Source organism: Prunus dulcis, chromosome 1, assembly GCF_902201215.1.
Source record: "Prunus dulcis chromosome 1, ALMONDv2, whole genome shotgun sequence".
Classification (NCBI taxonomy): Eukaryota; Viridiplantae; Streptophyta; class Magnoliopsida; order Rosales; family Rosaceae; genus Prunus; species Prunus dulcis.
In genome coordinates, this window is record NC_047650.1 from 14,172,144 (window position 1) to 14,194,508 (window position 22,365).

At 36.5% G+C, this 22,365-nt stretch overlaps 2 protein-coding genes across 2 annotated transcripts; both read right to left on the reverse strand.

Moving 5' to 3' along the window:
• Positions 1 to 4,350: 4,350 nt before the first annotated feature.
• Positions 4,351 to 6,407, reverse strand: LOC117613856 (xyloglucan endotransglucosylase/hydrolase 2-like). The gene is made up of 3 exons (XM_034342455.1): positions 6,057 to 6,407; positions 5,270 to 5,463; positions 4,351 to 4,839 (listed from the first exon to the last, which is right to left on the reverse strand). The coding sequence occupies exons 1-3, from the start codon at positions 6,336 to 6,338 to the stop codon at positions 4,482 to 4,484; spliced, it is 834 nt and encodes a 277-aa protein (XP_034198346.1). The 5' UTR covers positions 6,339 to 6,407; the 3' UTR covers positions 4,351 to 4,481.
• A 12,055-nt stretch (positions 6,408 to 18,462) lies between these two features.
• Positions 18,463 to 19,647, reverse strand: LOC117614743 (F-box protein At3g07870-like). The gene has a single exon (XM_034343644.1). It carries the CDS (start codon positions 19,645 to 19,647, stop codon positions 18,463 to 18,465), a length of 1,185 nt encoding a protein of 394 aa, XP_034199535.1.
• Between the last annotated feature and the right edge of the window lie 2,718 nt (positions 19,648 to 22,365).

Below are 22,365 nucleotides of genomic sequence, written 5' to 3' on the forward strand. Positions count from 1 at the left end.
CATCTAATTCAGCCTCAACTGGTTTAGTCCTTGTCTTGCCCACTGTAAGGGTCTTTTGTTCCAGCAGCCTGACAAATGGGTCTGGGCTGCCGTAAGAGGAAAATGAACAAAAATTCCCCGAGTGCCTAAGTTCAGAAACCAAGCTCCCAAAAGAGTTTTTGAAAGGTTTGATGAAACCTTAGAAGAACACCCTCAGGTTCTTTTTACCAATAGCCGAATAAACATAATAAATTGATTCATGGCTTAGCTTGAGGAGCTTGTGGCATAGGAGTTAAGCGTTCACGAGTTTAGCAATTTGAAAGGGAGAAGCATGAATTTCTTACAGAGAACAAAGGTTTAGAGTAGGACAGAGGAAAATGAGAACGATTTCTATCTTAAGAGAAGAAGAAAAAACAAAACGAAGAAGAAAATTGGGTGGCTTGAGTAAATTCCCAGTTGCTTGACAAAGCTTGGTCATGCTCTGGATGGTGATTTTGCTAGATAGGAGAAGCTCCCTTTTATAGGCTAAAAGAACCCTAATTTTATCTAACTTTTCTCTCCCTTTTTTCGTTGTTTCTTCCTACTTGATCTAATTTGGTTAAATTCTCCTATCCAAGGCCCCTGGGTAAGAAACCCTTTGGGGTTCCAAGGATTTTATGTGGCTGGACCTTCCTATGAGGGTGAGGCCCCACTTGCTTTCCTTCTTGGTTTTTCAAAACGATGCTTACAGTAGAAACGGGAGATGGATGGAGTCTTTTGTCCGCTGGGTATTCTTCTTCTGTTCATGGATTTCCTTTGATCCCTGCCATGGCTCTTTGTTGACCACCTTGGAACTCTAACAAGGAGGAAGCACGATGCCAGATTTTCCATAAATCGCTGGGCTGGGCTTGTGAGCACAGTATTGGATTATTGGCCTATTATTTCCAGCATTTGATAGGTTTTCATCAAGCTGCTGGGAATGGCTCTATTAATTTTGGGCATTCTATTGATGTGGGCTTGTCTAAGTGTTATGACAGGCTTCTGGATGTCCTCCTAAGGCATTGGACCATTTTTCCCTTTTCTCTCATGCTAACCCATGTATTTGGGCTCGAGGAACGGGCATGAGTTTTAATGCTCCCAAGTGGCTTAAAACTTTCGTTCCTCGAATCCTCAATGGGCCCCATGATCGCTTGTTTCCTTCCGTACCATAACCTTCTCAGCAAGCCCCGGGTAGTTATGTGGCTTGGGCCCACTTAACCCTGTAGCATAGCTTGGTATTAAATTAGTGATTTTCCTCATGGCCTTGCGTGTTTATTTAGCCTGCTTGTGCTTGAATTCTATCATGCCATGATCAGGCTAAATAGCATCGGATTAAGTTGGTGAGCGTGAATTTATAAAGCCGATGCATTTTGATTCTTTTGCACATGTTTGTTTGGCATGACACATGGCCGATGGCTTATGTGGGTGCGTCCCACAATTTTTCTTATATTTCTTTCGTGATCAATTTATTCGTGTTGGGCTAAGAATAAACTTGGGCCTAATCCCTGGATTTTTGGGCCTCAACACCCACTAGTTCATCTTATAAATTAAACAGGGTGATGGATGAGCAACCACCGCTCAGTGAGTAGATTATGTAATATGACAGTTAAGCAATGTCGTTTTACACACTCTAGAAAATATCATGAAAAAGATACACCAATCCAGATCATATCATATCATCCCTTCATATCTTGGTTATCCTTCATAGCATTTAACCAACCATGTGACCCTTATTGGCCTTACTGCCCTATGTCCCCGTGTGGTACATCTATCCCTCGGATACCACAACATTGAAGTTCTCATGTTCCGTGAATAATACATATTTCACAAATATTCCAATCAATATATATATATATATAAATGTATAGTGTGAAAGATTGCTCTAAATTAGACATGCTTGACTTGAAATAGAGAGATATTTGTAAATAGAACAAATCCACCATAATTCATGGTTTTCATGTTTTATCAACAAATAAGAACTTTTAGAACACATTACATAAACCACTCACCTCGATAATGAGAGCCCTTAAAATAAATTGGCAAGACGACCCATCTACCTATCTTCATGTACTATCACCCAAACCAAGCTCCAAGAGTTTCATCACCACTCTCTCTCCTTCTTTCTAATTTCTCATGTTTTGAAAATATAAGGTTATGCTCCTATTTATAGTGTTTATAGGATAAGATAAACTTCAATATTAAAAGGATAAAAATATCCAAGTTTATCCAAAAGATAAATATCCTAACAAAATAAGATCATCTAAGTTTATCCAAAAGATAAATATCTTAAAAAGATAATATCGTCCAAATGTATCCAAATGATAAATATATCTTCTTTTATCCGTTTAAAATACGGGTCTTCCCATTATACTAGATATTCCAAAAAGGGTGTAAACATATGCAATTGGAGAGGGTGGTCGAAGAGTTTTTATCAAAAATAGCCAAAATTTAACTCCCAAATTCATAAATGTCAGTTTTTAAAAATACTTTCAAATATAGCAAAAAACTCACTTAAATTGGCCCAAATGCCCTCTAAATTATAACTCAATTACACCTAAAAGCTAAAACCCGAAATAGCAGGAGCACAAAAACAAGATTGGCTTCATCAACTTAATCATGCCTATGAATCCTACCATAAAAATGACAATGTAATTACCAAAAAGAAGAAGAAAAGGAACAACCGATGTTTTCATAAATATAAGCAATAAAAATCATCTCTGCGACTATGGCTTGATTCGGTGGATTTGGGAGTTTTTACAATAAAAAAAGTTAAAGTCAGTTTCTTGACATAATAATTTTTAATTGAGAAAAAAAAGTTGAACTTTCTAGCAAAATTCGTATCATAAATACTGCTAGTCTGCATATGATATCAGGGGTTAAACTTTCTTGCAAACCATCATATGTGTTGCTACCTTCCCTCAGCACAAGAGGTCAAGAAAAATTGCTAGGCCCTCGCTGTTCATAGACTATCTTCCCACAACACAAACTTGTCTATATTAACTTTGCTCGCCATTAAGGGTGATTGGCGAGGGGCAGTGTCCTTGTGTTTGAGGGTAGGCTGGGTGGAGGGTGAGGCTTGTGCTCAGTAGGTTACGGCTTGGAAGAGCATGCTTTTTGGTTAGGTTTTAATTTAGAGGGCATTTGGGTCAATTTAAGTGAGTTTTTGGCTATATTTGAAAGTTTTTTAAAAAAACTGACATTTATGAATTTGGGGGTTAAATTTTGGCTATTTTTGATAAAAATTCGTGGTCGAGGGGGTGGGGACGAAAAGGTTTTGGAATGGCTTGGGGAGTCATGGGATACTTATGTTGAATTTTTTAATTTATTTTTAAATTCTGTTTGTTTATTTTTAAATTGAGTTATTTACACTAGGCCTTGAGGTTTCTTGTATTTTCACAAAATCCCCTCAGGATTCAAAAATTACAGAACACCCAATGAGGTTTCAATTTGTTTTCACAAAACCCCTTTTTGTTGATAGTTTGTCAAAAAAATTGATGATTTCATTGAAAACAAACTTATGCAAATGACAAAATTAACCTCAACGAAGTATATGGAATCTAATCTCAAAGGTCAACTTTGTCATTTGGAGATTTTTTTTTTTTGGGTATAAAATCATCAATCTTTGGATGAAAAATCAATGAAAAAGAGTTTTGTGAAAACAATTTAAAACCTCTGGGGGTGTTCGTTTAATTTTTAAAATCTCAAGGAGTTTTGTGAAAAAAGCCGAAAACCCCAGTGGTGTTAGTGTAAATAACTCTTTTTTTAAATTTTTAGTTATGGTATTTGAAAAACTTTTTCCATTCAATATAAAAATGAAGGAAATGCCCTTAAATAAAATATTACATATGCAGTATATGACTTGATTTAATAGAAATTTTAATGGAGTTAGACATAAGTGGCGAATTGTAATACTTTACAAATTAAAAGTTTAGTTGGTAATTATGTACATGCCTAAAAGTTCAGGTGACATTTGTGCAAATTTCCCTATATTTAATTAGAGATAAAGGTTAGTCCTTTCTGTGGATGAATGTTGTAAGAGGGAAGCACCTGGTTGTTATTTTGTCCTTGACAAGATTATCTAGACCAAAGATATTGGATGCCCAAAGATACTATTCGGATGGTATGGGCAGATTGTTTAATAAAAATGGGTTTTGGTTGTTCAAATTAAAGTGCTACAACTTTTGCCTCTTGAACAATTTTTTGTAGTATTTTGTGATGTTAATTTGGACGTCAGTATGTTCGTGATTGTGGAATGGGTCTTGTGTACACCTAAAACCCCTGCTTTTGTCTTTCGATCCACTTTGCAAAAGCCCAAAACAAAAAAAACCAGTCCTGTTTTTTTGTTCCGTTGAATTACAAGAGCCCAAAATGAAATTTCATTATATGAAACAGATCTTAAAACATCACTAAAAGCTCACGAATAAAGAAAGAAAATATTTCTTTTATTATTTAACATCAATATTTTACATATAAAATAATCTCCTTCAATGTTTGCACTCAACTGGAGGGCCTTGTGGGAAGCGTTTTAAGTCGGTGCAATAGTTGTAAATCATGAAATATTTCTGAACCCATCTGAGACGTCTTCTGCTGGGAGCATCAAGCGCATTGGTATGCCACTCAGCGAAGGAATTGGATGTTTTCGATTCTATGACATTGAAATTCCTGTAGTATGCTGTGAACGGTGCCTTTGACCAGTCCGTTTTAACCAAGCCTCCTCTGGTGGCCCAGTCGTCGGCGTTCCAAAGGCTTGAGTAAATCCTCATGGGTTGGCTCTTAGGGAATGGGACACCAACTGACTCGGCGTTGTTGAATACTCTAATGGGAATGTTGTCAACCAAGAAGCTGCAAGTAGAGAAGCAATAAACCCAATTAAAACCCAATATATCTACTTATTATAATTCTGGATATGAGTTATACTTTTGGTGAAACAATTAAAACCTAATCTTCAATTGTTAACCTGGTTTATTTTTAAGACCGAAATCCGACATCGCAACATGCACGAGACAAATTTGAATTTAGAAATTAACTGGTTAACGAAAATTGAAAACATTTGCAACTACATAATTGAAAATGTCAAAATTGAAGTTCGACTTTTGTTGTTTCGATTTCAAAACTTAACGAATTCTTTTTTTATGTTATATGTTGTATGAATGAGAACAACGAGAGTCGAACTTTTGACCGGCTAAAAACCTCCACTATATGTTAAAAATGGTAGGGAGGCTAAACCAATAAGTAAGAATGTTAGTGAACATAAGAATGGATTATTTCTTACATTATATGTTGGGGTTTCCAGATGACGGAGTAGGTGTGAAAGTTTCTTGAGGGATTAAACCAGAGATAGAATTGTTGCTCTCTGTTTCCCTTGCCCTGAGTGAAAACATTGGTGTGCAAAACGTAAGGATCGCCACTGAGATTTCCCAAGAACTCGAAGTCGATTTCGTCGTGGGTAGGGCCTTGAGAGGACAACTACATGAAAACGAACACAAACACAAACAGTTGATTAAAATTCTTGTCTGCTTACAGTAAAACAAGAGATCTTTTTGTAGCCTCACTATCATGCAAGGGGTAAAGGGTTAACAATTATGCATGGAAATATATAGTTGAAAACGAACTTTTTAACCTCGAGTGAATTTTGACTTAAAGGACGCCAAATGGCTCTCTCGTGAATGTATAGTAACTTTCTTTCTTTTTATTTTTTATTTTTTAAATTACAGAATTTGTCCACAAACTTGAACTTCTTTTTTCTGTCTCTTTCCTTTGAAGATGTTTCAATACGACGAGCATAATAATTCAAGTGGGCCATTAGAATTCATGTCAAGCTACATATACGTAGAAAATATGTGACTTTATCCAAAAGAAAAAATAAAATAAGGCCTAACTTTTTTATAGGTCCCACGTAACGTGGACCCCACCATGTCACATGAGAGGTGGAAAATTTAAAAATTGAGTTATATAAGCTATAAAAAATAATAATAATAATTTAAAAAAAAAGGGGAAATGTGCAAGTTTCTTTTTTCTTTTTCTTTTTCTAGTACGAGTGTATGAGTATCAAGACATACGTAATATGCAGTGACGGTGCCGGCAGAGTTGCCAGGAACAAGCTTAAGCTGCATATCAATCCTCCCAAATAGGTACTCTTTCTTGGACTGAAACCCAGAGCCAGAAACTTTGTCCAATGATAGAGACAGAAGCTGGCCTCCCTTGAATATTTTGGGTCGGTTACCTCCCCATGTTAGGTCAAAATCTTGATGAAAGTTTCCAGCATAAGTTGCTACCATTAAAGAGCTAAAAACTAATCCCACCAACAAAACCAAACTCAACCCATTACTAGAAATCCCCATTTTTGCAAAGAGAGAGAGAGAGAGAGAGAGAGAGAGAGAGAGAGAGAGAGAGAGAGAGATGGTTTGTGATTGTGTGATAGGGTTTTAGAAAGAGGTGTATTTATATAGGAAGGAAGAGAGCCAGGTTGTTGTGTAAATGAGATAATGGTAGGGGTGGGGCACTTGTGAGCAATATTAACTGGGGGAGCCGAACACAAAAGGAGAAGCCAGCTAAGCACAAAATGAAAGCTGGAAACTTTTGTTTGGGCATGAAGGGAGAGGCTTTAGATTTTTGGGTTTGTTTTTGGCTGTAGCTAAAGCTTAGCTATTAAAATGATGAATTTGTCCCCAGGATGCATGATGGCTGATTGGTAGGACCTCATCTCTTTTGGTATGATTTAAATTTTGGTGGTGGATGACAACTTGGTGTGGTATGGGAGAATAAAGTTTCCCTAATGTATTCTTTGGGACCATCCATCGTGTATTTGGGAGAGGGAGGGAAGGCTTCCCATTAGGAATTTGACAGTTGGCAAAATAATATCTGACTCACCAGCTTCTGTGTCATGAGTGTTTAAAGGACATGGCTTGATTTTTTGAAACAAGGGTTTTTTCAAGCGGCTGTATTTCAATTCACAAAGACCATCAGTTCAGAAATTGGTTAAAAATTCAATTGTCTTTGCCTGTTTACAGCATATATAGGTTTGATTTTTATGAGCTGCAAGCTTGATTTGTTTTTATTAGGTGCTTGAAAGTGATCTCATACCTAATGGTCACGATACATACCATCTCAGCAATTATTGATTCCCAAATCCATATATATATATATATATATATATATATCATGTCTAATTTCTCTCTATTTTCTTACAAACATCATCGTATTTTTAATGATTTTGATTTATTAGCCAGTGATCGTAAATTCGAACTTTTATGAGACTTTGATAATGTGTGTGAGAAAAGCTCCCCCTCTATTTTATTAACGTCCTCACACACACACACTCTCTCTCTCTCTCTCAAAACAACCCATCATGGTGGCCATGGTCTGTCAAAGGAAAGGAGAAGGGCAATTTTTCTTTTTTCCTTTAAAAAAAATTAGGGATGGATAAGGGTGAAATTGGGTTCATAGTACACGATAAAAATTGAAGGTTTTGAGACCAACCTCAGAGGTGGCAATAAAGCCATCCATTCCAAAGTTGATGGTCCAACATTTGACAGGGAAAAATCTCCCAAAGGGTCCCTGGAACTGTGGGGACTTTGCATCGGTACTATCACATATTCCAAAGTAGCATGGATACTTGGTTATAAAACTTCAAATTTTAAAGTTCTACTTCAATTATAGCATTTTCTTAGACTTGGCAACCTGTTGTGTTTTAGTGTATCTACTAGTTTGTGTTCGTATTGTGAAAAATAATCCCAATCGGGCAAAGAAGCCAATCGATCTAGAAAGAAAGTGTTTGAAACTTAATAATGTTCAGATCAATTCAGTTTAATTGCGCTTGATCGCAGCAACTAATTAGTCGCTCAAGCTGTAGCCATAATGCAATGGATTATTATAAATTTATATGACATGAGGACCTTTTGCTAATGGCCAGGAAATAAGAAATTATGATGGTGGTGGTGACAAGAAGTGAATTAATATCATTGACAATTCTCTAGCGTATATTACAGACATCTATAAATGCCCAATTGCTGGATGCAATAATATTATTCTGAGGACTGATTAGCTGTTAAACATGATTCATGTCTAATATAATTAACCTGATTCTCTCACTTTGCAACTTGTAGTAGGAAGAGCGAGAAAAGTGGGCTAGTAAAGATGCCTATTCATTTCTTAACCTTTATGATATCTCTCCTCCTTTTTCCCCCTTTCGTGATAGAGATCTCTCTCCTTCCTCTTAACATGAGCTAGCTAGACCATACAAAAGGAGCAATTCTATTCTTATTCAAACGTTTAATTCCGTTGGCAAAGTGACTTTGGCTTCTTCAAATTAAATGACATGCATATAGAGTGATGAATTTGGTAATTCATTATTTGGCAAATAATACTCTTTTTCTCTTTTTTAACAAACGATATGATATATATAATGTACGTTTTATAATGGATACATCCAAACAACGGGTCAATACACCCACAAGAAAGTTAGACTACAATTAGGTATCGAACTCATCACAATATATATCGTTTTCGCCATCCATCTGAGTCGAACCTGAGATTTCCTCCAACTAACTGGAGACAAATACCACTAAATCAAAGACTATTTAATCAATAATACTCAACTCAGCTAATGTGTATACATATAATATGTGTGAGAAGGGCAATGGCTCAAAATGGTTAAAGCTAGCTGTTAGGACTATTGAATGGACTACTGAGCTGGTGATATACACATTGCTGTTCTCTTTGTTAGTAATTAATTACTTCACCAAGAAAAAGGAACTCCAGCTCAAGCTTATTAAAGTTTGCAAGACACACTTTGGGGTAACATCAAGGCCTTCCCTTGCTTCATTGAAGCTAATGATTACCTTACAACAAATCTTGGCTTTATTTGGAGTAATTTGCATATAAATAAGTTATGGAAATTCAGGTTGCCATCCATTATATAGGCAAGTGTGATGATCAATGCTTGACAAATTAGAGCATGCTTGCACCCAACTCGAATCTAATAATTTAATTACCACGTTTAGTTTGGTTTGGATGCATCCATATAGAGCTACATTTCTATTACTCTATCCCCAATATTTTAAAGCATTTGTTCATTTTGCAATTATATTTAGTATCATTGGCTGGCAAACTCAACAAAATGAAAGAGAATCTTGACATAGTTTAGTGAAAAAGTCATAACCAAATATTTGGGAGGCATGTTTCATACTGGTGTTGTGTACTATACGTCATTTCGTATGAACCCAAAACTAAATTTTATTTATTTATTATTTAATAAATACCACGAGGTGTCCACACACCGGAAGAGTAGGATTAATTCTCGTTCGGGGTTCAGCTTGCCCTTGACCACAAAGTGCTTCCAACCCCTGCCATTAAGGCACTAAATAGCTCGTCAGTTAAAAGTGGCAGTTTACCAACCACACCACATCTTGTAGTTCAAAACTAAATTCTTTTAAATTGGAACAAATCTCACCCCTTTTTTTTTTTTTTCAACAAATATGGAGGTGCCAATAAAATTCTCGAATGTTGAATGAAGAGATGAATAGGTAAGAGCCATAGGCTCCACCAACCGAATGTCATGAGCCAAGATAGGGTAGAGCGGCGGTGCATAGTTGTTAGTATTTATTAGGAGTGGAGTGGGGGCATATGATTCATGAAGATTTGTTTGTCAAAAGAAATTCTTTATTTTTTTGAAAAAAAATAAAGAGAGATTCCCTATGTAATTGGGATTCTCACATTCGACGCGTGATATATTTTTTTTTTCTTCCAATGATTTGAAACATCCATCGCCATCACTCCATCATCTAACTACTCTAATTATTAAGCACTTTGAACGACCACTTTCAAACTCCTATACTCCAATAACAATAATACAAGAACAATAATAGTAGGCAATCGATTTTGACATATTATCTGATTCTCATAAAAAAAAAAAATTGTATTTACACATAAATGTGAGTAACTAACACTTTTAATTCATAGTTTATAATTATAAATAACATCTCTGATTGTCACATGAAGATAAAATGGTAAAATTAGACCGACGGATACCCTCGTGTTCAGAGCTGGCCTAATCCATGATTGGAGGTGCAACCACCCTGAGTCTCGGATCATGATATAGCCCCTAAAAAAATTATTTATTTTAACGTAGTCATATTTGCGTAACTGTATATATAGATAATAACGACACCAATACTTCACACCTGCAACAGTGGTGGAAGCTGTTTTAATTCATACCCAACCCAAGTTGGAAACCCAGCAAAGAGCATGGTTTTATTAAGTACTTCAGCTTTTCATTAATTTTTTTCAATCATTTTTTATACACAGAAAATAAATGACATTTTGGAGATGCCTAAACTTTTTTTTAGGGTTATAAAAAGTTTCATTTTTTAATATTATGCACGCGCAAATAAAAAAAAAAAAAATATATATATATATATATATTTTTTTTGGAGCTATCATACATAGGGGAGACGATGGTAGAAGCTGACATGGAGGAACTTATTTTTTATGCCCAGACTTTGGTGTAAGTTCTGTTTATGCATACTCCAGATCAATGTAATGGTGCAGCTTTGCTAGGTTTGGTTTCAGAGTGGGTTGGGCTCACTATTGAACCAAGTTGGACCAAAGTGGCTCTTCAAATTTTATTTTTTTATTTTTTGAAGATCTTGTCTATTGAGATGGGAGATAACATATTAAACTTATACACACTACACGAATACTAGGACTTAAACTCAGAATATTTTCTGGAGGAGCAATTGCTCCAAACCATTATACTAGACCAGAGTGGCTCTTTAATATTTTAGCACAACATGTAAACGTTAACCTTCATATTTAATAAAATAATCCCATAGTTTTAGCAATAGAAAAAATTGTTTCAACCGAGTAATTAAATTCTACAGGGGCTTGAAGGCAAGAAGCTTGATGTCAAAATTGACATCCCCCTTTATGTCAAGGGTCCTACGTACTCTCCCAAAAAACACTCTAGAGCCATTTTCACTTTGAGGGGGGAGGAAGCCACTATTCTTCCTCCCACCCCCTTTTCCCTTCCTCCACCTTCTCTGAATCATAGTCTAAAATATCAATAATATAGAGGATATTATCATTTTTTTGGGTCGAGGATATTTTGGAACGTATCCATACACATATCGTATAAAAACGACGTCTGTTCAAATAAAACACGACGTTGTTGTGAACAGTTATTCAGCATATTTACCGGCGTCTTAAAGCAACGTAACAATGAAGAACCACGACGCTATTGTGAAGCAATTATTCAGGATATCACGCCGGGGAAGGATTAAGAACCGCCATGTAATTCTAAATAACACGACTCCAATCCCATAATACCGACGTCTAAAAAACGAGATAAATAATCTGAACGTTAAAAAATACGACGTCATCATACATTTTCCACGTCGTAAGTTCTTTTATAAACGAAGAGGAACGAAATGAATTCCAATGGTAATTCATTATAACCGCCGTCTAATATTAATTAAACGACGTTATTTGTAATACGGCTCTCATCATAATCAACGCCGTCTATATGTTCTGTAATACGGCTCTCATTTATTTGGAACCGACGTTGTTTAGAAGTTCAACGTCGTTTGCATTAATAAGGGCGACGTGAGTAATGAATACATATAAATACAACGTCGACTATATAAATGAAACCGACGTTGTTTCGCATTTCAACGTCAACTATATAAATACATACGTCGTAAATAATGATACTGACAACTATTTCCAGTTGTGAAAATTATATTTAACGGCGTTGTGTTTTAGTTTTCGTCGTTGTATGTCTATCTTGCGGCCTTGTTCTTTTAATATGTGTCATATTTTTCCTTTTTAACGACGGTGATTTGTTTGAGTTGGTCGTCTATTCTCATCCTCGACTATTTTTTAAAACTTTAGCAAACTAAACACGTCTGTTTTTATTTGTTTTCGACGTTGTTTTATTTAACAACGTCTAATATTTATCGTTGTTGTTTGTTTCTGAAAATAGGACGTATAAATTTTGTAATACGACTCTCATATATTTGTAACCGACGTTGTTTCGTTTTTCAACGTCTACTCTATAAATACATATGTCGTAAATAATGACACTGACAACTATTTCCACGTCATCTTTTATAGAAAAATCGAAGTGGAAAATTTATTTTAGGACGGCTGTTTTTATATAGGCGACGTAGTAGGAATAAATAACGTCGTCTTCTAATGTATTTAAAGACGTCATATTTTTTATTGTCGTGAAAATGATATTTAACGGCGTCTTATTTGAATTTTCGTCGTTGTATGTCTATCTTGCGGCCTTGTTCTATTAATATGTGTCATATTTTTCCTTTTTAACGACGGTTTTTTTAGAGAGTTGGTCGTCTATTCTCATCATCGACTTCTTTTTTAGATCTTTTTGCAATACAAAGACGTCGTTTTGTATTTGTTGATGACGTTGTATATTTTAACAACGACGGTGATTTAGCGTCGTGGTTTATGAGGAAAAAGATGACGGTGGATTCCACGACCATTGAAAAACCGAATACACGACGGTGATTTACCGTCGTCTTTTTGCTTTTTTGTGGTAGTGACATCAAGCCTACAAACGAATTCCCTAACTACACCACAATTGTTTCTTATTGAAGGTGAAGGTCCTTGCAATTTCTCTCATCAATATAGTTGGAATGATTGTACAACAATGCCATTAATGAGTTGCATCCATTTGTTCATATCTCATGACAAGATACTTTGCATCTTGAGTTTATTTAGAATCAAATGATATAAACGTTGCACCTCCAAGTGCTTGGGTTCTTGACTATAGAACTTACTGCCTTTAGCTGAAAGAATTATAATTTAAAACCTTTCAGATAATATATAACTCTTTGGGGAAGTGATCCTGACACAGAATGGAATTCTCCCCATTTTACATGCACATTTCCTCATATGGTATCAGTCTTGTCTTCTCTCAACTAACAATTTCCATATTACTTGTGCAGCACTCTTGACAGTGTTGGCTCGGAGAGGGCATTTCGGGGCTGCATGTGCAGTTGATTTAAATAGCATGTGTTCATTCGAAGGAGATAGCTTTGAGCAAGCAACAGGAAGGCACTTGAGTCAAAGAAACCCAAGTCCTACCACACACGCGTGTTGGTATGATTTTTAGTTGTTGATCAATCCGACTGTTGATTGTTATTGCTCTGCTACAATCTAGTTGGTCCGAATTATTGTCAACTCGTGTACCTGAATCCAGTTTTTATTGCTTTCTTTTGTGTTTTTCTAGTTTACCATGTTTTATTTTCATCTTCTTTGCCATTCCATAGCAAGTCTAGTCCTATAAGTGAAAGTATGGCTACAAGTCACATTGTGAATAAGATCAAAACCAAATTATGGCTATGATAGGTAAAAAAGTAGCTTTGATGATCAAAGTTATTTTGATGGCTACAAAGAACCAACATATAGCTATACGGCATGGAGCTAAACACTTATATGGAACTAGGTGGTGAGCGGAAATATGATGCAGGGATTATTATGACCCCCGTTTTGTTTCTTCATGGATGGGAACTCTGTCGTTATAGTCTCCATAATCATGGATGCTTTTTTGTCATGGCTGCGCTTTAGGGTTTAGGGTATTTTCCATACAACCAATTGTTATGTCTAACCCAATCACTTTCTTTCTAAACTCCATCTTTGTAACTTATATTGCACTTCACCTGGAAGTGATTATAATCCATCAAAACTTAATATTTTTAATTTGGCAAAATAAAAAAGGTAATATTCTTGCTATATCTCTCTAAATCAAACTATTTTTTATATTTATTTTTATTAGGGCCAACCAGAGAGGCATAAAACAACAGAGCTTGGATAAAGAATTCAAAGGTTCATTCAAGGGATTACTCTAAGAGCATCTTCAGCGTGAGATCAAAACCGAGGGAAAGGCCTCCCTGGCGAGCCCAACAGCGCTCCAGCGCGAGAGAAGCAACCCGGGCAACTGCTGGGTTCCACCAGCCCGAGCAGGCCGAAGGGCAAATTCCGCCTAGGCTTCAGCCCGAGTTTTGTGACATCAGCGCACGGTAAATCAAATTTTTTTTTTTACCGTTGGCTCATGAATTACACGCACCAAAGGTAAAAAAATTTGATTTCCATGCACTGACGTCAGCCCTGACAGAACCCAAAGGGCAAGTGCCACTTATCAAGACAGGGACGCTCTGATGGTTTTTTTGGCTAAAAAAATTCAAAAAAATTCTGTATTTTTTCCCTATAAATACCTAACCATTTTATTTACTTTCCACACCAAATCTTCATACAATTCTTCTCCATCCAATATTTTTTACTCTCCACTCACGTTATTCACTTTCCACACCAATTCTCCATACAAACTCTTCTCATTCCAATATTTTTTACTCTTCACTCACATTTTTCACTTCCCACACCAATTCTCCATACAAACTCTTCTCCTTCCAATATTTTTTACTCTCCACTCACATTTTTCTACTACTTTCCATTTGTATAAAAAAAAAACCAAAAAACAAAACAAATGGCATCTTCTGTCGAAACCGGAGGCTCGTGGTCAACTCAGGAAGATATTGCGTTGTGTCAGTCTTGGGTGAACGTTAGTCATGACCCTATCACGGGCAATGAGATGAAGTTCCATCATATGTGGAGCAAAATTCATGGAGAATTTTGTCAAAGATCGGGTTCCATTCGGACCGAAATGGCCTTGTCTAGTAGATGGAAACTTCTGAATAAAGAGTTAGGGAAATGGAGAAATGCCTTGACAAAAGCAAGGGAGAACATTCGAAGCGGTCAAAATCTATCCGATGAGGTAAAATATTTATAATTGTCATTTTAATAAATTTAATGTAATTTTTTTTATTGCATATTCTATTTCTTTTTCTTGCATAATCTTTTTTTTTTCTTTTTGCATTTCCAATTTGTCTATATTTTCTTGCATAATCAATTTTATTCTTGCATTTCAAAATAGTTTATATTTTCTTGCATAATATTTTTTTTTTCACTTCCAATTATTTATTTTTAATAGATCATACAAGCACAAATGTGGTTCGGTGCCATGGGGCAAGGCAAAAAAAGTTTCGTGCATTTCCAATGTTGGGAAGTTGTGAAGGATTGTTCGAGATTCAAAATTATTCCCACCGGTCCAACGGTTGTGTTGAATGAGACGCCGCTCCACGATTCACCATCAACCGATTCGCCATTGGACTCCCCAATGGAAACGGAGTCACCACTCCCACGTCCGCCGAGACCTATTGGGAGAAAGGCGGCAAAGGCCAAGAGAGGGGGCACTTCGAACAATGAATGTGTACAATTATTGGAGCAAATAGCTAAGAACACCTCACTAAGAATTGAGAGAGACTTGAAAAGAGATGAAGTGGACAAGGCACGAGAGGAAACATTTGCAATTCAACAGCAGCATGCACAAGAAAAAGACATGGATGATAGAGAGATGAAAATCATGGCCATGGATACGAGCCATATGTCTCCTGAAACAAAGGCCTATTGGAAGCATAGACGAAGGGATGTGATGAGAAGAAAACTTTTCCATGACGACGGACCTAGCAATACGGATTGGTTAAATGATGAAAACCATTAGGTTGTATTGAAACACCTTTGCCATATGTTGTATTGTTGTATTGTTGTATTGTTGTATTGTTGTATTATCCTTTAATTTGTTGTATTGTTTCCTTTTCATTAAATAAAAAAAGCATTAAATAATATGACTATTTATTAAAAACATTTGAGCATCAAAACAAAGATTAATTAAAAACAAACCTTAATTTATTGCAAACAACACACAAAACAAACCATACATAAAAGCATAATAATAATAAATAAAAGCATAATTCCAAAAAACACCACACACAAAATAAAGCATAATTAAAAACAAAGCATAATTCCAAACAAAGCACTAATCTTGACTTCATCCATTGTGATTGCCTTTCATCTCCCACAAGTGCTCGATCAAGTCAACTTGACGTCTCTCGTGAACATATGAAGATTGCATTTCTTCATAACGATCAATCATGGGGTTGTTGAATCGACCATCCCGAACTAACGGTTCGGGCTCCATTGGTAGTCCATTTGGTCCCATCGGCCTTTCATATATTCTTGTCAACGCCGTGTTCATGGGATCGGGTTCAAACACCTCTGGAGCATCGTAGTCATACTCATCCTCCACAATCATGTTGTGGAGGATGATGCAAGTCATCATAATACTCCGCAGCACCTCCTCGTCTAGCATCCGAGCAGCACCCCTAATAATTGCCCAACGAGCTTGCAAGATACCGAAACACCTTTCCACGTCTTTCCTGTAACCTTCTTGAAAGGAAGCAAAGCTTCTTTCCTTCTCGGATTGGGGATTCGAAATTGTTTTCACGAATGTCGTCCACCTAGGATAAATTCCGTCGGCAAGGTAGTACGCACCAGAGTATACGGTATTGTTGATTTGGTACGTGACCTGGGGGGAATGACCTCGCAATACCTCGTCGAACACCGGGGATTGACCAAGGACATTGAGGTCATTCTGAGATCCGGCAACCCCAAAGAAGGCATGCCAAACCCAACAGTCGAATGAAGCTACGGCCTCCAAAATTATACTTTTTTGGCCCTTTCGATTCCCGTACTCTCCTTGCCAAGCAGTAGGACAATTCTTCCACTGCCAGTGCATGCAATCAATGCTTCCAATCATGCCTGGAAACCTCGAGCCTCTGCTTTTTGTAGCAGCCTTTGCAGGTCCCTCGGCGTGGGTTTGCGAAGGTACTCCCTCGTGTACAAATTTTCCACTGCATCACAGAATCTCACCAAGCACTCTAGGATAGTTGATTTTCCCATCCTTGCAATCTCATCCACCTGCTCTGCAGATGCCCCATAAGCAAGCATCCACAAAGCAGCTGTAAGTTTTTGCTCCGGGATAAGACCCAAAACTCCAACAGCATCATGCTTTTGAATGAAGTATGTGTCGTAATTACAAATATCATGCATGATTTTTTGAAACAAATGTGGCTGCATTCTATATCTCTCTCGAAACTTATGAGCAGGATATAACGAATTTGGGATAAAGTAATCCTCCAAGAGATTCTTACCCCGAGACTCTCTACGTCTGTCCACATTTGGGGCACGAGGACGACGGTGTTGCCTTGATTGATTAAGCATACACACCGCTGCTGCAAGCATTTGTTCCTCTTCTTCATCGGCGTCCCGATCTTCTTCAGCACGTCTACGCCGGATTTCTTCCCTTTCTTTCTGTTGCCTCTCCAACACCCTCCTCAAGTTTGACATTGAGAGTAGAATGTGTTTTGTAAAATCTGAGAAATGAAGGAATAGATAAGAGATGGTGTGAGAGGTATGAGTTGATGGTGTATAGAGGGTTTTATAGAGGGATTCAGAAGATAGAGATGACACGTGGCACAATTTTAGAGGGTGAAAATCTTATCTGAAATATGAGATTATAATTTTTTTTTAAATATCTGAAAATCTTATCTGACATGGGACACGTGGCACAATTTTAGAGGGTGAAAATCTTATCTAAAATCTGAGATTATAATTTTTTTTTAATGAATATCCAAAAAATTTATCTGGAATAAGACATGTGGCAACCGAGATTCTCATCCGAAAATCTTTTCTGAAAAATAATGGACATGTGACAACCAAAAATCTTATCAGAAAATTTAATTACAAAACATTATCAAAATTAATGGTTTAAAGTATAAAAGCATAGGAAATAAAGTACAATGAATAGTATTTGCCTTAGACTTGCCCTAGACTTAGCCCTCATGGGTGGAACCACAAATGGCAAGGCTGCCACTATTCACGTGAATAGTGGCAGCCCTTGCTTGCCCTTGTCCTAGACTTAGCCCTTATGGGTGGAATTGCTCTAATGAGAAGATAAATAAAGTCCTTTGCTTGGTTGTTCAGTTAATAAAAATCAATAACGGTGGTTTTGACCCAAAAAAAAAAAATTTCAATTACAGTGGCTTGTGGAGGACAAAAGTTAAGCATATCTTTACAAAAAAATTAAAAGCAATCCAGATCCAAACTATTTAGCTTTCAGATTTAATTTTGGATTGGTACCCAACAATAACAAGGAACATTTGAAGACATAGTATGTGTGCCATGAAAATGGCCTTACTGAAATGAAGAATAAGCTTCCCACAAAACTTCTACTTCCCTGTTAAAATCTAAGCTATTGTTGCAACATAAATCATTTCCAGCTAAACATAAAAGCAGAACAGGACTTAATACAACCTTTAACCAAATCGAACTAAGTTTGCAGTGTGAACGTCATCTCAAAAGTCTGTTTTTCTGAAGAGGATCTTCAGAAAACATAATTTGTTTTCTTCGTTCCTGAGCTAGTCCATAACTTTCCGAACATTCATCTCATCTACATATCTGTGAAAACAAAATAATCAAAATCTGTAAGAACAATACAAATTGATAGAAAAGGCATGTTCCAATAAAGTATACAGCCCAGTTTTCTTACTTTTAATATTTTCCATTTGAACTCAAATCCATGATGGCATCGTTAAGAGAAACAAAGCTTGGAATATGCACAAATGCTTCAACCATTAATGGTATCCCATCAACCGCTGCCGGGATGGAGCCCCTTTTTCCAGGAGTATAAACCCTCAGTTTATACTTTTGAAAGAACAAGACTTTTCCCTTCTTGGTAAATTTCAATACTTGGGTAGCAGAAGAGCTAGCTGAGTAACCAATCACCTGTTTAAGGACAAGCTCTTTGGTCCAAGACTCCTGCACACCATAATCCTTCATCACCCAAACATTGATATTACCTTTGGAGGGGACAAATATGGAGAGCCAACCTTTCAGGACCCCAAGGCTGATAAGAGGTTTTTCCAAAGACCAAGGCGGCAGCGGCAACTCTTGGAAGCGCTCACTTTCAAGATCAAAGGCACAAATCAAAACAGAGTTGTCACTGCACTGAGAAATCCAATGAAGAAAACCATTATGGAAAATCCCACATGATTGGTACCCAAAAGGAAAAGGGTACACAAAATTCCCAACATTTCTCCAACCCCCAGAGCCAACAGTCAAAACCATTATCTCCCCTTGGTTACATCCTTCACTAGGAGATGAAACCAGAACTAACTTATAAGCATTGACATCATTGATGGGACAAAACCCAAACCCCGACAGAAATGGAAAATCAATTTCCTTGGGAAGTTTTGGAAGAGTTAAAGACTCACCCAAAACGGGGTTGGAGACATAAAATCGGCCATAGTTGATCCTGTCGTATAGGCATAGGAAGCCATTGCAGGAACCCACGATTTGTACACCAAGAGTTGGGACATTAGGGTCTTTATGAAGCTTAATGACAACGTCATTCCTGCTAGAAGCGTTGTCGAGGTCGATCAAGAAGAGGCCAGTCGAGTTGGGGTTTCTGGAGCTGCTGTTTTGGAGCAAAAGGCAAGTAGGTGTTTCTGAGAAGAGGTATTTGGTGAATTCGGGGTCTGAGAGCCAACAACGCCAAGACTTGCACACACACCTGCATTGGATGAGGGTTTTAATTGGGATTTTGCAGAAGATCTCAACAGTCAGGTGGTTTGGCAGTTGGAGGATGTAGGGCTTCATGTCCTTTCTTCTTCTTTCTTCTTCATCTTCTTCATGCTCATTTGGTGGGTGGCTGTGCAACAGTTTGGTTTTCTTCATGACTGGGCTTTGCGTCCTTTCTTCTTCTTCTTCTAACGTATATATATTGACGTTAGAATTCATGAATTATGGAGATAATAGGTAGAATCGTGGGGTTTAGTTTTTGGAATTTTCTCTGCCTTTTGGCAGGATCTATCTGTTACTCTCATAGTCTAAAATATCGATAATATCGATAAAATATCGAGGATATTATCGTTTTTTCGGGTCAATGATATTTTGGAATGTATCCATACACATATTATATAAATATCGATAATATCAATCCTTTTGAAGAGTTATTTACACTAATACCCCCTGAGGTTTCTTGTGTTGTAAAAAAAAAATTCTCAAGTCTCAAAAATTACACGATCACCCCCTGAGGTTTCAATTTGTTTTCACAAAACCCTTTTCGTTGATTGTTTGTCCAAAATTGATGATTTCATTGGTAAAAAAATTATACAAATGACAAAATTAACCTCAATGAAGTATATGCAATCTAATCTCAAAGGCCAATTTTGTCATTTGGATAATTTTTTTTGTATAAAATCATCAATCCTTTGATGAAAAATCATTGAAAATGAGTTTTGTAAAACAATTTAAAACCTCATGGGGTGTTCTTTTAATTTCTAAAACCTATAGCAGTTTTGTGAAAAAGCCGAAAACTTCAAGAGGTGTTAGTGTAAATAACTCAAATTTGAACTTTATAGGAACTCTATGTGGCACTAAGTAACTCTTGTATCTTACCATGCAATGTATAAAGTGTGAAATATTGTAGTCAATCATTATAAATGATTATGGTGTATTTAATATTCTTTCATTAATTACTACATATTTTCTACACTCGCAGTGTTTGTCAACTCGCTAAATAATCAACTTAAATCAGTTAAAACCATCATGCAATGCATTTCCTTCAAATTTGTGTGATAAAGTAATAGATAATTAACTAAATAAACATCCTCCAAAATTTCAAGAAAAATTTCCGAGTTTTTCTTACAATTTTCGTGGTTTTTATTCAATTTTTATCGATATCGATAATATCCCGATATTTCCATCGACATTTCCATATTTTTGGACTGCCGATATTTCCGAAACCATCGATATTTTAAACCTTAGTTACTCTCATGTTCTCATGGGTAGAGTTTACTCCACTATCATTCTAATGGGTAGTTTTTTTTTTCGAGGCCTGGCCTGTTGAGTTACCTTTTGTTTTCTAGAAACTTGATATTTATCTTTTCACTTGCTAATTGGCATTTTCTATTTTAAAATATATTAAAATAAAAAAAAATAAAAAAAATAGATGAATGTGGGTATAGTGGAGGGAGTGGACAGTAACTTAGAAAATTAGGTGGAATTATTATTATTATTATTATTTGTAATTTAGAAAATTAGTTTTTCACTATTTTACCATCATTATATTAGATTATGATGTTCTAATTGTTTTTGTTAAGCATTGCCATTTTCAAGGTTTTTGAATGTTTCACCATTTGAGGCTTCTGCCTTATATATAGAGATATAGATAATCATGAAGATATAACTGTTTTTTGAGGTGTCCATTTCTACACAATTAGAGTTTTGTTGTGACTCAAGTCTAGCCGCTAGGGTTTACGATTTCTAGTGCACACGTCCCACTGTGGAGTGCTCGTTCCTTGATTATTGTTTCTCTATATTTGCCTTTTTGCTCTTTCCTTATCAACAAGGGGGAGAACACTCTCAACCCCATATTGCATATATTGCATATTGCTTCAAATTTCTGTGATATAATATGCTTGTCTTGTGCCTGGAGTTTGGTTGTTGTTTTGCAGGTACTTCATTTCATCATCTCCATAGGTTTGGTTTTGGGTTGAGTGTTGTTAGAGAGTGTGTTGTCAAGGAAAGCCAAAAAGGGGGAGATTGTTAATGTATGCATTTTGGGTTTTTCTTTTGGCTTCCCTTGACAACTTTGTAATAGGATTTCTATTGTTATTTATCAAGCTCAAGTTTAGATTGAGAATAGCTTCTCTAGGTGTTCTTAACTAACAACTATCATATGGAGGTTCATGCAAATTGACAAAGGTAAATTGTGCATTGCATAACATTGCATTATACTGTTTTCATAAAATGATGACTAGTCATCTGTTTCTTGGATGACTAGTCATCCTTGCTCGCCAGCTTGATAACCAACTTTTTTGTCCTATTCCTTTTTCTCTCTCTGCTGCCACATGGGATTCTGACCTAGGGAACTTTTGTGTGTAAATACCAAAGAATTCTTCTTTGGGCAGCCGTCACTTTTGGGGGAGAAGTTTTGGAAAGTTTCATAGCAAACTTTTGCTTCTTCTTCCTCAAGAGTAACCTTCATATTTTTCATCTTTGAGTTTTCCAAATTGTTTCTTTTTGAAAACTGCATTTGAAATATGAAAACTTCATCTTGCTAGATCAAACACTCTATCATATATATCTAGGTCAGATTCAAGATTGATTTCTTCAAGAGTATGGTTTCTTGAAGAAATTGGTCATTTTCTCCATGAATCCAAATTTCATTTCTGTTTGAGTTAGAGCTTGCAAGCTAGTGCCATGGGATGAAAGAGCTGGAGAAGGAGCTGCCATTGCCATGAAGAACTGAGCTTCAAGCTTTGCTAAGTTGGAGAAGAAGATTGCACAAAGGAGGTATTGCTCATCTTCCTAAATAGATCTAGGTTTTGCTTGAGCTTGCTTGTGTTCCTTTGTAAGAATCTTTTTCTACTTAGTGGATTGCCTGGTCGG